We start from the raw sequence: 15,458 nt of genomic DNA, 5'->3' as shown, positions 1-15,458 counted from the left end.
TTGTTTACGATTGACACGGTTCATTGTATGTGCATGTTTATGCCATATATAAGGGTTTCTCAGCAGTTTTTATGGAAAGGTGGACTCAAAAACCATTATAGTTTACCTTGTATCAGCACCAGGATGCTTCCAACAGGCAATCGCAATATATGCATCAAAATTCGAAAATTAAACCCCATTTCAATAACTGGTGAGCACAGTACCCCCACTTTCAGTAACTGGTGTTTATTCAAAAAGCACACTAAGTATGTGTAAATAAAAACAAGGCTTGAAATCACGAACGTTTAAGTCTGATTTAAAGACTCAGACTTAAAAAAAAAGAATCGAAATATCATTTTAACTACAATTCGTATCATACAAAAATCACATTTAATATAAAAAGATTTACACAAAGACCACTTTTCATTCATTATTAAAGCATGATTTAAAATCGCTAGATAATTTATTGAAAATCTCAGTCTGAGTCTATATTTTAGCCTTTCAACGTTTGTGAATACGGGCCTTTGTGCAGTTACAATCCCATTCCTCACAACTTAGCTTTCTGCGTTTAAAGATACCATCGGTATATTGATGACTACTTATAATTCTTTTAATTTCAGTAAATTATGATTAAGGACAAATGGTCCAGGGAAATGCAAATGTATTTATTTGTTTCTTATAAAGACAAATCTATTGTACATGAATATATAGTGTTCTTTTTAAGAGCATTTACCGGTGATTCCACTTTCTCATCATGTTTCAGAAACCATGAGTTTGACATTAATAAGGACTCCGCACAAAGGAAAGAAGGGAACGATAAGCAACCTCGGTGGAATTCTGAAAGGCATTCAGTCGATTCGGGAACACTTCAAGTTAATGAATCAACAATACTACCTTCTTTAAGACTTGGCATTTCATCTAAATGATTTAAACGAACTCTAAATAAAACAAATAATGCTCTTTTCATAATAGCTGATTTAAAGTGACTTTGACATTAAAAAGGGATTCATATGGACAATGTTGTTTTAATCATAAATAAATGATTTTGTATAAGCAAAGAATAAGTAATGCAACGGATATAATTTCATGTTAGCAGTATTTGAACATGACATTATTTTAAAATACGAGTTGTTTACCCTTTTCTGAAATGTCAACATTTTATATAACCGTACTAAATTTACAAATATTAAAGTGTCTTGTAAAATAGTCAGATATGTGTTTTTTAAGGTACTGCCGAATGTAATATAATAATATTTCTGTTAAAAAATATTTTTGTTAGTTGCTTACCTGCCCAGGGTTAACACAAGACTGCTAAGCAAGTGTTTGTATAACATAACAACTATACGTATTGCATACAAAGGCATCATTTTTTAAATATCGTTTTGTGCGGTTCAGATTGGGTATGATTAAACTTCAGGAACAATGCCGGTTGTAAACCAGTAGCATACAGATTTATATTTTATTCTTAATCTTAACTTGGAAAAATGCGTATCGCGCTGAAACGAGTAAGAACATGTAATTGTTATATATTACAAGTTCAGTCTCATTACAATTTTAGGTGATAAAATGCAAACGTATTGGTTATTTGCTTATTTAGAACGTAAATGTACAACCCTGAAGATTTGAACAAGTAATAATGACTTAATATCATTATGGAATATGATCCCTAATTTTTTTCCAAACAACTTATCTCCGCAAATAGTAAATGGAGAATAACCCACACTTGATAAATGTGTTTATAGGTAACTTCACAATTGTCCTTGGTTAATTAACCATGATGCTGACATCTGTTTTGTATTTATTAATTGAAGCATTTTCAGTGATTGTGTTGTTTAAATTTAACATTTACCATTTGGTATTGTGCTATTTTTGGTTAAAACTTGTCTAAGTAAAACGGAGTATTTATATATTTTATTCCTTACATTGTTATATCTGTGAATACACTTTAGTTATCATAGACCCTTTAAACCAATGTGGGAACAATATTTGTCTCCCGGAAATCATGAAAAAGCTTTGTCAGATAATGTGCATAAGAGACAAATAACAAGATTCAACGAGGCCGTGTTTTCATATTTAAAATGTTCGCGGAATGTTGATCAGTCTGAGGTTTTAAGTAATTAATATTTGTGTGACACTGTAAAAGTTGTATTACCCGTTTTGTGGCTTAAATCAGCGAAACAAGTACAGCGAACCATAGATATTAACGTTTTTTTCTTTATACATTGCATCGCTGGTAAAACTGTTCACGTTTGTGTGTTACATGAATGCATGAATCTGTATAATATATTACACATGAGCTGTTCCATACAAATAAGACATAATAAAATGTACTATATTTATTGTTACGTTTTTTAACATTTAAATAATGATTAAAAATAAATCCAAATAAATGTAAATTGACTAGAAACACGGGAGCCGCGTTCTGAGAAAACGAATGTAATAATAATGAAACATAAAATCACATTACTATTTGTAATGATAATCACAGCGGTTTGGAGGGGGGGGGATATTTACCACAATAAAATGTGAGCACGTTCAGACTCCATGCCAACTTTAAACGACTAGAAAAGTATATTGCGTTATTAATGTATGGTTTATGTCACTTATATGAAACTTAACTAGCACCAAAATCCATACTATATATAACCTTTGCATGAATTCCAACACAAAAGATTTTTAAATATATTAACAATGAATATTTTTGGATTATCTATGTTTCCTTGTGTTATAATCACAGAAACATTTTCAAAATCACATATTATTGGAATGTACATATTGGGAAATAAGAACAAAAACAACTACGTGTATACAAAAACAAACACTCATTTCCAGAATGTCTATTCTTAATATAGAACATACAGCTTGTAAACAAAAAAAAAACTTTTAAAAATTAAATGTGATAACTTTAAAATCTTTTTTTCCTATCCTATTTATAAAAGAACGGATGTGTAATACAGTCAAAATTATGACCTAAAAAATGTCATACAATGCAAGCCTATAAGTTTCAAAACATTCGAGAAAAATAACTTCAAAAAGACTGTCAGTGTTGATTTCCTGATTACTAACATTAAAACGACGATAAAGCTCAAAATAATTAAAGGAAACATTGTGATTTTTGGTTTGAATAGGAATTTCGTTAATTAAGCAAATACTGAAACTCAACTTTAAAACAAACAATTCAAACAATGAAATAATAAACAGTGAAACAGTGGAAAAAGTTGTAGTTTTACAAGAAAAGGTGTTAGAATTACCCTTGATTAATTTCCACACCACATTGCTTAATATGATTTTTCATGCAATGCTTCCATTTGAACATTTTTCCACATACGTGGCAAGAAAATTTGGGAGCATCGTGCTTATTCATGTGCTGTTTCAACAGCCTCCTTGTCTTAAATGTTTAGGTGCATGTTACACAGGCATGCTTTCCTTCTCCGTCGTCCGGATGGCTGCATTTGTGTATTCGAAGAATTGATGGGGTTTTGTAAGACTTCGAACATATTTCACAGGTGTATTTTTTATCCGAAAGTGAACTCAAATGTTTTTGAAGTGCGTATCCCGACTGACATGGCTTCGCACACACTGTACATGAATACTTCGATGCCTTGCCTCGGTGAATCTCATGTTCATGCTTGTTAAGCCAATACCTCGTTGTGAACTCCTTCCCACACTGACTACAGACTTTTGGACCATCGGTGTGGGAACGGGTGTGACGCTGCAGAGATTTTTTACACTTGAATGTTTTTCCGCACTCTGGAAAATCGCACTCATATGTGGAATCACTATGAAGCTGCATGTGCCGCTTTAAAGAGTATGCACATGATAATGCAACACCGCACACTTCGCATTGAATTTGATCTCCGTTGGACGATTCCATCTGTAATAACACATACAATAAATCTCCTATTAAACATGATTTAAGTATCACCGATTTAAAAATGACGTTGTTAGACCGCGTGGAATACACATTCAATGACTCCCACTATATTTGAGCCGCGTTCTGAGAAAACTGGGCATAATGCATGTGCGTAAAGTCTTGTCCAAGATTAGCCTATGCAGTCCGCACAGGCTAATCAGGGACGACACTTTTATGGTATTTTAAGTTTCAAGGAAGTCCCACCTTACCGAAAATCAAGTTTAGGCGGAAAGTGTCGTCCCTGATTAGCCTGTGCGGACTGCACAGGCTTATCTGGGACGACACTATTCGAACATGCATTAAGCCAAGTTTTCTAAGAACGCGACTCATTTGTTCATGAACAATAAATGTGCCTTAACTGTGTGTAGTATTACAGTTAATAAAAATGTGAACGATATGGATTCGTTGTGTTATTGGAAGGTTTAAACTATTTTACGACGGCATAGCGGGCACATGGGTATTTTTTTGTCAAATACTTACGCACGCATTATTTATGTGCTCACGTGCGTACGTAATAGTGAATACTACTCCTACAAATATGATATACATCCACCTCATTTCGTTTTACGTCATTTGTATAGTTCCTACAGGAAGTCATGTCGGAAACTAAATGTCGGTAGCTGTAACGACTGCAAAGTCATATAACAGCGCAAAATAATCATGCAAAATGTGTTTTATTCAGGATGGATGACTAATGTGTAGCCCTTTGTGTTACTTGATCTAGTTCAAAGTAATTCTGCATTAAAGAATAGCCCATTTTTTCTAAACTCGCACATTTCTCACACATGTAAAGGGTAATCGTTCTCATTTGTGTCTAACAAATGATAATTTTATGCATTAGCAATGACTTAACAAGTAAAACTGAAAAATACGTTGAAATCAATTTGCAATAGAAAAATATAGTAAACCGTTGAGACGTAATCGGTATATTATGTCTAATTATTTGGACTAAAATATATACTTGCGGCACGGAAGTGTGTATAAATACGAAGGCATTTTCTAATGAATACATGCGCACGAGAAATCAATATGAGCGCAATAAAAAGCAATACGAGCGAAAAAGAAAGAAATACGTGCGCATGTGATAAATAGATCAATGAACAAGCAGAACGAGCGAACGCAGAACTTAAAGCATGCGCACATAAACATGTATAGGCGCGCACTTAAGCGTTTGTGCGTTTGCACTTACAGGTGAATACGTGCGCACTTATTTACTATTATTTGCGCACGATAAAAGCCATTCGTGAGCATTCACTTATTTAAAAAGCAAATATAAACATGCGTATTTTATTATGTTTTCTTTTTTTTCTGTGTACTCTGACTTTTGAATAAACACCAGTTACTGAAAGTGGGGGTTCTGTGCTCACCAGTTATTGAAATGGGGTTTAATTTTCGAATTTTGATGCATATATTGCGATTGCCTGTTGGAAGCATCCTGGTGCTGATACAAAGTAAACTATGATGGTTATTGAGTCCACCTTTCCACGAAAACTGCTGAGAAACCCTTATATATGGTTTAAATATGCACAAAAAATGAACCGTGTCATCGTAAACAATTAGGCATTTGCGTATAAAGTCTTCAATAACTTTTTTAATATTAATAATGCATCTACAGGATTTATACCGAGGTTAAATGAATATCAGTAGATCATCCTGCGCGAGGACAATGTCGAATAAATATGGTAAATGCACAAACCTTTAAAAAAATCCGACGAAAATCACCCGTTAACCGCCATTTTGAACACAAGTTACTATTTTTCTCACTTACGCTATGCCATTGCGTACGATCCATCCCCTGAAATGGGTTAAACACAATTATTGCTCTATATAAACCGCATGTTACTTTACGCGTTATCAACTTTATTGCAACTCCAACTGTAAACGGAGCCGTCACCGTTTATTGTAAAATCATTATTATACGTGGTGCATTAATAATTGTTGATTGCGTGGATTGACCACCGCAAACACATCGGAAAATGACCAATACAAAAATCCTCTAATTCCTGAATCAACAATCAACAAATTCGCGTGTGGATCCAAACGAAAGTCACTTTTTGAAAATCAACGCAATTTATTCCGAAAAATATAAATGATGTTACAGTATATTAAATAAGTTTTTGTCTAAAGATGATACATATAACACACGTATAACAAGAGAATACTTTGTCAACATAAAACTAAAACTAACTCCATCAGGCTGATTACTTTGAGTTTTTTTTACGTAAGTAGCATCGCATGTATACGTTAATAGCATTGCATGTATACGTTAATATCATCGCATGTATACGTTAATAGCATTGCATGTATACGTTAATATCATCGCATGTATACGTTAATAGCATCGCATGTATACGTTAATAGCATCGCATGTCTCTATATCCGCTGCATTGACGCAACCCCTTATTCATTTGTAATTGGTAAACGTTGCTTACATATATATATTCAGCTGCATTTTATTAAAACAATATGCACCCAAATCTATATGGAGGTATAAGATAAGTATAATAAAAATAATTAATTCATTGTTTGCATCGTGCAAAACTTTTGTTCATGATGTTCTATGTCGATTTTTGTGTGCATTATCTACAAGGATGACATCACGAGTTAAACAAAAGGTTTTGCGTTTGGCCATTATGCAGTTATTAAAGGAAGAGCTTACACATGTAAAATATTTGAACAAAGTGCACACAACTTATTGCATTATTTTTGTAGTCGTTCTAAAAACAAAGGTTGATTGGTGTAAATTAAGAATAAACCACAGTTTCCTAATTTGCATCAGGGATTAATTACAAATTGCATTTATGTATTGTTTATTTAAATGCATACGGCGTGTTTACTAGACACATCAATTTAAACAGGAAGATAAACACGTCAACTAGTGTTGATATTATTAAATAATCCATCGAACATTAAACATAGACACCAAACATGTTTTACAAGACATGCAATCAATCCCCCTTGTATGACAATCGAAACATCACCTAATTCCAGAATAGAATCGAATAGTCACATTTTTATATTTTAACGATTGGTGAGGAATTGTAGAAAAGTTATGTTTTTGTAGCAATATGTGACTTTGGAACGATTAAATTTAGAGTTTATTATTCCATTGGAGTTAGATATGTTACAAGTTACGTTTGAGGTATGTGGAACAGCTTTTTTACATTAATGAATAGAACATACAAATACAGTGTGATTCCGTCAAACGCTAGCAAAAAAATGATCACTACATTTATGCGGTATTTTAGCGTAATTTTAAGCGATTAAATGGTTAAAAAGGCACGACAGTGAGCAAAGACCACGTTCGCATACATTATATATAAACAGGCATCTACGGAGTAACTGACAAAGTTCCAATCTCTGTTGCGAACATTTGAACGAATACCTAGCTGTGCCGTCAACAATCCCTACGCGGGGAAAACGATGCAGTTAAGTAAAACGTATGTTAAAGGGGCCTTTTCACAGATTTTGGCATGTTTTGAAGTTTGTAATTAAATGATTTATATTGATAAATGTAAACATTGGATCTAAAAAGCTCCAGTAAAAAATCAAGAATAAAATTAAAAGAAAGAAAAAAAGGTAACTCTCAGCGGGACTCGAACCACTGACCCCTGGAGTCCTGAAGTAAAAAGTCTACGCATTAGACCACTCGACCATCCTTCCTTATACAATAAAAGATTATTTTATACTTTATATGAGCAATCCTCGTAATGTAACAAAATATAACGACAACAACAGAATTATTCAATCGTTCGCGTTGTAACGCTTTATAATTTTCAGGTTTTTAAATCGTCAAAAGATGCACATAAAGACTATTTTAGAGCATGGTAAATGCTCAGTATTACGGTTTCCTCACAAATATCATAACTTTGACGAAAATTTGCGAATATGAAACAATTTCTTTTTCAATTTTGTTAATTTACCAAAACGTGAAAAGGCCCCTTTAAGTGAAAGAGGCTGACAATAGCTGGTACAAAACTTCATATGTAAAGAAACATAAACAAACACCTAATCAACATGGACTGAGTTTTAAAACAATCATGAAGAAAGCACAGTGGCACAACGTCATGCAATAACAAATGGCGAACACCACAAATACACTTGGAAGTCAAACATATACAAACAAATCAAATTAAACTGGTAAAAATGGAAAAAGGCAAGCCAAAGAAAAGTATTTTCGTATTTTCATTTACGTGTAATCCTAAAGAAAGTGAAACACTATTCTGTTCTGCAAAAGACGGAATCAAATTCAAGTTATGCTAAATTATATTGGATGAGACAGAAGAGAAGTTGTTTGAGGGCGTATTTTAACAAAAGTGCAGATTCTTTGGAAACACAGTGTGCAAAACAAAAGACTTCGTGTAAAAATCTTAATCTGACGTTTCAAAGAATACAAATAAATGGCACTCTAAGATGTCTCCCCTAGATGATCGTTCAGCCTTCATTGAGAGATAATGAGTGTCAAAAAAATGATTTACTATAGCATATGCGTGAGCATGTAAAATTAGGTTTTATTTACTATCAAAGAACCTAAAATGCTTACGCATTGACAATTTGGTAAATATGAACCAATCTCCACACATACATTGCTCATTTAAAAAGTGTCGGTATAAAACGACATTCATACATATACCATAATATATCAAACAATATGCTCCATACCTTCAATATAAATCCCCAAGATGTTATTGTCGATACATATATGACAAACAAAATACCGTAACAATCTGTCAATAGGTAAGTATATCACATGGTCGTACTCCAATTAAAATTGTGTACGGTATATCTTCAAGCAAGAATTCCTATACAAGGAAAATTGTGAGACAGCCACAATTTTTCACATTGGCATGGTCCATTGGATTAAAATACATAGTATTTGCAACATCTACTAAATAATAATAAGTATACCAATTACGATCTACATATCAAAAGCGTGACAAATCCAAAGCAGTCCACGTGATCATGTTCCTTACACCATCGTTCCAGTTGCCCGCTTGCTTTTAGTTCAAGAACTCTGTCCTTCACACTCTCGATCTCAGCGTCTGTCGCATAGGTCCAATACGACACGCAGCTTCTCCAGTGCTCGTCCAAAGGTCCCTCGTAATTAGTGTAACCTTTATACAGTTCAGCGCCCAATATGTTCATCTTTTGTACAATATGTAATCCACTCTCCCCAAGAATACAGCCAATCTGCTCCAAAGAAGGCATTTTCTTACAAAATCTGCCAGTGAGCTCTCTGTTAAGTTGCGTGTACCAGATGCATCTATCAACAGTTTCTTTTAGGGCTGTGGTTATTATAATAACTCCGGAAGGTTTCAAAACTCGCCTTCCTTCTTTCAAAACCTGCCCAGCTGTTGCGTAGCTTTCGTTTGAATCTTGGTCCAAATGGTGCAGCACCTTTTGCAATACAATACCAGAATGTTACTATGAACAACAAACTTACTAGACATACAAACACACACGTATTAGCATTGTGTATCGGCCATTCAACTTATGAGGTATTCTGATGTTTCGCGCCTTTAATTGTTAACTGGTAATCATGATGTACAACATTTCGCAACTGTCTTCTGAAGATAAGCATGCATTGGACGAACATTAAAGGGGCCTTTTCACAGATTTTGGCATGTTTTGAAGTTTGTCATTAAATGCTTTATATTGATGAATGTAAACATAAAATTTTAAAAGCTCCATTAAAAAATCAAAAATAAAATTTAAAAAAAAGGAAAAAAGTAAACTGCAGCAGGGCTCGAACCAGTGACCCCCGGAATCCTGAAGTAAAAACGCATTAGCCAACTGAGCTATCATGCCAAGTATACATAGATTGCGTATTTTATACCTTATATAAGCAATCTTCGTAGTTTCACAAATTTAAACGACAACTACAGAACTCTCAAAATTATTAAATCGTTTCGCGTTGCAACGCTTTATAATTTTCAGGTTTTTAAATCGTCAAAAGATGCATATAATGGCTATATTAGACCATGGCAAATGTTCAGTATTACTGTTTCCTCACAAATATCATAACTAAACCGAAAATTTGCAAATCTGAAACAACCTTTTTCAATTTTGTCAATTTACCAAACCGTGAAAAGATCCCCTTAAAAGACACGTAATTAAAACGGAATACTATGCATGTCCTAACAATATAATGTAACTTGATGTTGTTCCATGCAATGTCTAAAAAAATGTTGTTGTTTTTTCTTTAAGATTGGATAATTTGCTTAATGCTAATTTGTTTTAAATATCAACTGTGCGCAAAGATTTTGAATATAAAAATAACAATTAGCAAATCGACATTTATTGACATGCAGTTGTGGGCTATTTATTGACATCATGGTGTTGTGGGCTATTTATTGACATGGTGTTGTGGGCTATTTATTTACATGGTGTTGTGGGCTATTTATAAACATGGTGTTGTTGGCTATTTATTGACATAGTGTTGTTGGCTATATATTGACATAGTGTTGTGGGCTATTTATTGACATTGTGTTGTGGGCTATTTATTTACATAGCGTTGTGGGCTATTCATTCGATGATAATTTAATTCCTTATGTTTCGAAAGTGCGAATGTAATTAAGTGACCACAAACACAGTTTTCATTATGTTATGTGGCGTTCTTTTTCCCATGTGTGCCACTTATCGCAATATCTTGCGTTTATGAGACACTGAACGTTAGGCCAACATTTATTTACACCAATTCCTAGTGCAGCTATCCTACAGAAATTTCCATGCGCATACATGTTGTCATATGTCTGCGCAAACATTTCTTAATATTTGTTGAAGGAGATGTGGTTTGCGTTCATCGGCAAAGTCATGCCCTTTCGTAAGACAACAGAAATGGAGATGGTATAAACTCACCATGTTGAACATGACGACATCAAACGAGTTTTCCGGATAGGGCAGAGGAGGCATTTTGCCCTCAGTGATGTCCACTACACGTCCAGATGCTATGTACTCGGCCAGCTTTGTCTTTGCTTTGTTCAGCATTCCAGAGGAGGCGTCCAACAGTGTCACGTGGCCAACTCCGTATTTGAGGAGGTCCAGCGAATAGTTTCCTGTACCGCAACCGGCGTCAAGAATGTGAAGCTCCTGTGGGTTATATATGTAGGTAAATACCTTTTGTTACGTTAATTTACCGGTAGAAAAACAACGTTTGTCATTGCAACGGTAGGCAAATACCGTGTGTTGATGTTTCGATAGGGAAATACCGTCCGTTATTGTACCGGAGGGTAAATAACTGTTGTGAATGTACCGGTAGGTAACTATCGTTTGTTAATGTACCGGTAGGTAAATACCGTTTGTTGAAGTACCGGTAGGTAAGTACCGTTTGTTAGTGTACCTGTAGGTAAATACCGTTTTTTAATGTACCGGTCGGTTGAAGTATAGGTGGATTGATATACAAGCTTCAGATAAATTGATTTATGATTTATGCATTCTGTAAACGTTAGGAGAGTCTGTACGTTTCATAAGTAGAATCATTTTAGAGAGTAGGGTGTACGCTCATTCGAAAGAATAGCTCAAACTATAAATAAGCCGATCACAAGGCGGGTTTCATATCATTTATATTACTGCAAGTGGTACGAGATAACACTTCTGGTAGTTATATTATGTTAGTCTCTACGCAGCATCTATGAATTATACAGTGCTATAAAATGTATTATACTGTCAGTACGGTGAACGACTGCTTGATTTGCACGGACTATATAACAAATAGATGTATCACATCCTGAGACACCAAGATAACAGATATGAAGGCTTTCTCATATTTACGATCATTGATGAGGTTGTGTTTCAATACTAGAAAACTATGCAACCTCAAGTGGTCTTTTGCAGTAGAACTGAATCATGGCGGCGATGACGTCACTTCCCATAGCTACTCGTTGGTCATCATAGGTGTTTGAAACCTCGTTGTAGTCCTCGTAAGTGCTCATTCTTCAGTGGATGTCACTTAACGACAAAAGTATCTTATTAAGAGATGTGTATATGTTGCTAACGGTCATTCATTGACTGTAAAAAACAACATATATCGACGTTCAAAAGCAGTTCTTAGCACGATACTAAAACAAATGAAATCCAAAACAACTGGCTCTATTACAGCCACGTTAAATTAATTGATGGATAAAGGTCAAACGACTTTATCGATTATTGATTTATATAATTATGTTATACTAAGGTTTTACTGGTACATCAACAGGCCAGACCAATACCATGATGGTAAGAGCGGTTCACTATGCATGATCAAAACACTAGAAATATATGCATGCTTATAATAAATGTGGAAGCACAAATATCCCGTTTTTTTGTGCTGCTTAACGATCGAAACAGTAAAATCGAACGTGCAATATCATATCGAATATATTATTTTTGTAAGTCCGGATGAGGTCATGGTCACGGTCTAAATGATATCAGTCAATGTGATATAGGTGGATGGGAATGGCCTAATGCAAACACTACATTACAATTTAGTTAAAGCTAGCGGTGCTGGTGCTAGACAATACAGTAACATCTACGTGACCTGTCACAGATTGATGGTTTCATTCTTTAAGTCAGAATTAGTTCAAAATTTAGGGAAATGTGGGTTATTTGGTTAATTAGGAAAACTTATTATAAAAAATTGCTTAAAGGTGCATTTTCACAGATTTTGGCATGTATTAAAGCTTGTCATTAATTGCTTTATATTGGTAAATGTAAACATTGGATTTATAAAGCTCCAGTAAAGAGAAACAAGAATAAAATTAAAGAAAGAAAATAACTAACCATCAACTGGGCTCGAACCACTGACCCGTGGAGTAAAAGTCTATCGCTAAGACCACTCGGCCATCCGTGCTCATACAATGAGTTACGTATTTTATGCTTTATATAAGCAATCCTCGTAGTATCACAAAATATAACGACAACAACAGAACTCTCCAAATTAATCAATCGTTTCGCGTTGCAACGCCTTATAATTTTCAGGTTTTTAAATCGTCAAAAGATGCATTTAGTTGATATTTTAGAGCATGACAATTGTTCAGTATTACTGTTTCCTAACAAATATCATAACTACCACGAAATTTTGCGATTCTGAAAACCATTTTTTTTTTTAATTTTATTAAAGGGAAATGATTGTGATCGACGAATCGGTTATTAAATGTACCTAAAGGGATCTTTTCACGTTATGGTAAATTGACAAAATTGAAAAGTTGTTTCAGATTCGCAAATTTTCGTCTTTGTTATGATATTTGTGTGGAAACAGTAATACTGAACATTTACCATGGTCTAATATAGCCATTATATATATGCATCTTTTGACGATTTAAAAACCTGAAAATTATAAAGCGTTGCAACGCGAACCGATTGAACAATTTGGAGAGTTCTGTTGTTGTCCTTTAATTGTGTGAAACTACAAAGATTGCTTATATAAAGTATAAAATACGTCATCCATACATACTTGGCAGGATGGGCCGAGCGGTCTACCGGTAATTGGTTTTTACTTCAGGACTGCGGGGGGCACTGGTTCGAACCCTGATGCGGTCTACTCTTTTTCCTTTTTTAAATTTTATTCTTGATTTATTACTGCAGCTTTTTAGACCCAATGTTTACATTTATCAATATAAAGCAATAAATGAAAAACTTCAAAACATGCCAAAATCTGTGAAAAGGCCCCTTTAACAAATAACTATATAACTCATGTGAAGTATTTTGTGCCCATATTATGTAAAAGTTAGGTTGTGAAGTGGGTATTGTTCTGTCCAATCATTACAGCAGATTCGTACGTATAAAAGAACTGTACCAATTGGCAAAACTCTAAACAAATACAGGTCTAAATACTAGATGTATATTCAGGTAAAAATATAAAAACTCTATATCAATACAGGCAAAACACTTGAAGTTTACGAATAAAAATACTAGACCAATACAGGTCTAAAAAGTATATATAAGCATTCAGGTAAAACCCTAAACCAATACTAGGAAAAACACTAGACCATCACAGATAAAAACACAAAACCGATAAAGGTTTCAACACTATATATCACTATACAAATACAAGTACGATCCCTATGCAAATACAGGTCTAAACTCAAGACCAATAAAGGTCTTATCACTGGTCAAATACCGGTAAGAAACTAAAAGGCAATACAAGGTACAAAAACTAGACCAATTAAAGTCTAAAACCATAACCAACATTATGTAAAACCAATAGACCAATAAATGGTAAAAACACTAGAAAAATAAAGGTCGAAGCAATAGAATAATAAAATTTAAAAAAAGTAAAAACGAAAGTACTATAAAGGTCTAAACACTAGATCAATAAAAGGTAAAAACACTAGAACAATACAGGTCCTAAAACTGGACCAATAAAAGTTAAACACACTAGAACAATAGACGTATAAACACCACACAAGTAATCGTCAAAACCCTACAATACATCAATGAATGATCGTAACAAGGGACAAAATTGTCACAAAACCAGGTTTTCATTGTGAAAAAAAAATCTGATAAAGGGAGAAAACTCAAACTGAACTTTTGAAATGATCAAAAAAAATTAACCCCCTTTGTAAGTTTTTTTTTTAATCTATTTTTAGTCGTGGCGACCTTGACATTGGAGATATTGACGTGATTCTTTCGTGGGACACACCGTTCCATGATGGTGAACAAATGTGCCAAATGATTTTAAAATCTCACAATGAATGACATAGTTATGGCCAGGACAAGCTCATTTATGGCCATTTTTGACCTTTGAACTCAAAGTGTGACCTTGACCTTGGAGATATCGACGTAATTATTTCGCGCGACACACCGTCCAATGATGGTGAACAAATGTGCCAAATGATTTTAAAATCTGACGATGAACGACATAGTTATGGCTCGGACAAGCTCATTTATGGCCATTTTTTACCTTTGAACTCTAAGTGTGACCTTGACCTTGGAGATATCGACGTAATTATTTCGCGCGACACACCGTCCAATGATGGTGAACAAATGTGCCAAATGATTTTAAAATCTGACAATGAACGACATAGTTATGGCCCGGACAAGCTTATTCCGCCAGCCCGCCAGCCAGCCAGCCCGCCAGCCAGCCCGCCCGCATTCGCCAATCTAATAACCAGTTTTTTCCTTCGGAAAACCTGGTTAAAAACCCTTGATCTAGATGAATCATAAGACCATCGACCAGTGTTTGTAAAAACACTCTAGACCTACACTTTGCCAATGGTAGTCAAAGCACTATTACTAAAAGCGATAAAAACCGGAACAAAAAAGTCACAAACACTAGGCCAATAAGCGACAAAGTACTACTAGTCACTAAATGGTCAAAGCACGAGGTCATGCCACAGTCACTAAACCAATTATAGATGCTCATATAAGTACCAACTTGTGACAATGCTTTATTACATAAAGAATGTCCAACACATTGAACAATTACAAAACGCAGTCCTAGCACTTCAACAATTGCCTAAACGATCACACTATATTCCTCGCATATTTACATATCCAGCTTCTTTTTTGGCGGTGGTTGACTGTCGTACCAGATTTTAACCTCTTAATTATAGTAGTTTCTAGCCTGCATACCATAAACAACAACAAA

The 15,458-nt window shown here is 34.5% G+C and overlaps 1 protein-coding gene across 6 annotated transcripts in view; it reads right to left on the bottom strand.

Moving 5' to 3' along the window:
* Positions 1 to 6,674: 6,674 nt before the first annotated feature.
* Positions 6,675 to 15,458, bottom strand: part of LOC127839077 (uncharacterized) — an 8,933-nt gene continuing 149 nt past the window's right edge. Inside the window, exons 1-4 of one of the 6 annotated variants that reach the window (XM_052367263.1) lie at positions 15,361 to 15,451; positions 11,707 to 11,839; positions 10,751 to 10,981; positions 6,675 to 9,289 (exon numbers count right to left, since the gene is read on the bottom strand). In XM_052367263.1, coding sequence (XP_052223223.1) covers positions 8,804 to 9,289; positions 10,751 to 10,981; positions 11,707 to 11,823 — 834 coding nt within the window. In that variant the 5' untranslated portion in view covers positions 11,824 to 11,839; positions 15,361 to 15,451 and the 3' untranslated portion in view covers positions 6,675 to 8,803. Of the gene's footprint in view, positions 9,290 to 10,750; positions 10,982 to 11,706; positions 11,840 to 15,245; positions 15,452 to 15,458 lie in introns of those variants that run through there. The other 5 variants (XM_052367265.1, XM_052367264.1, XM_052367268.1 and 2 more) reach the window with 5 other exon arrangements.

This window comes from Dreissena polymorpha, chromosome 7 (genome assembly GCF_020536995.1).
Source record: "Dreissena polymorpha isolate Duluth1 chromosome 7, UMN_Dpol_1.0, whole genome shotgun sequence".
NCBI lineage: Eukaryota > Metazoa > Mollusca > Bivalvia > Myida > Dreissenidae > Dreissena > Dreissena polymorpha.
This window is presented reverse-complemented; position numbering and strand designations above follow the sequence as displayed.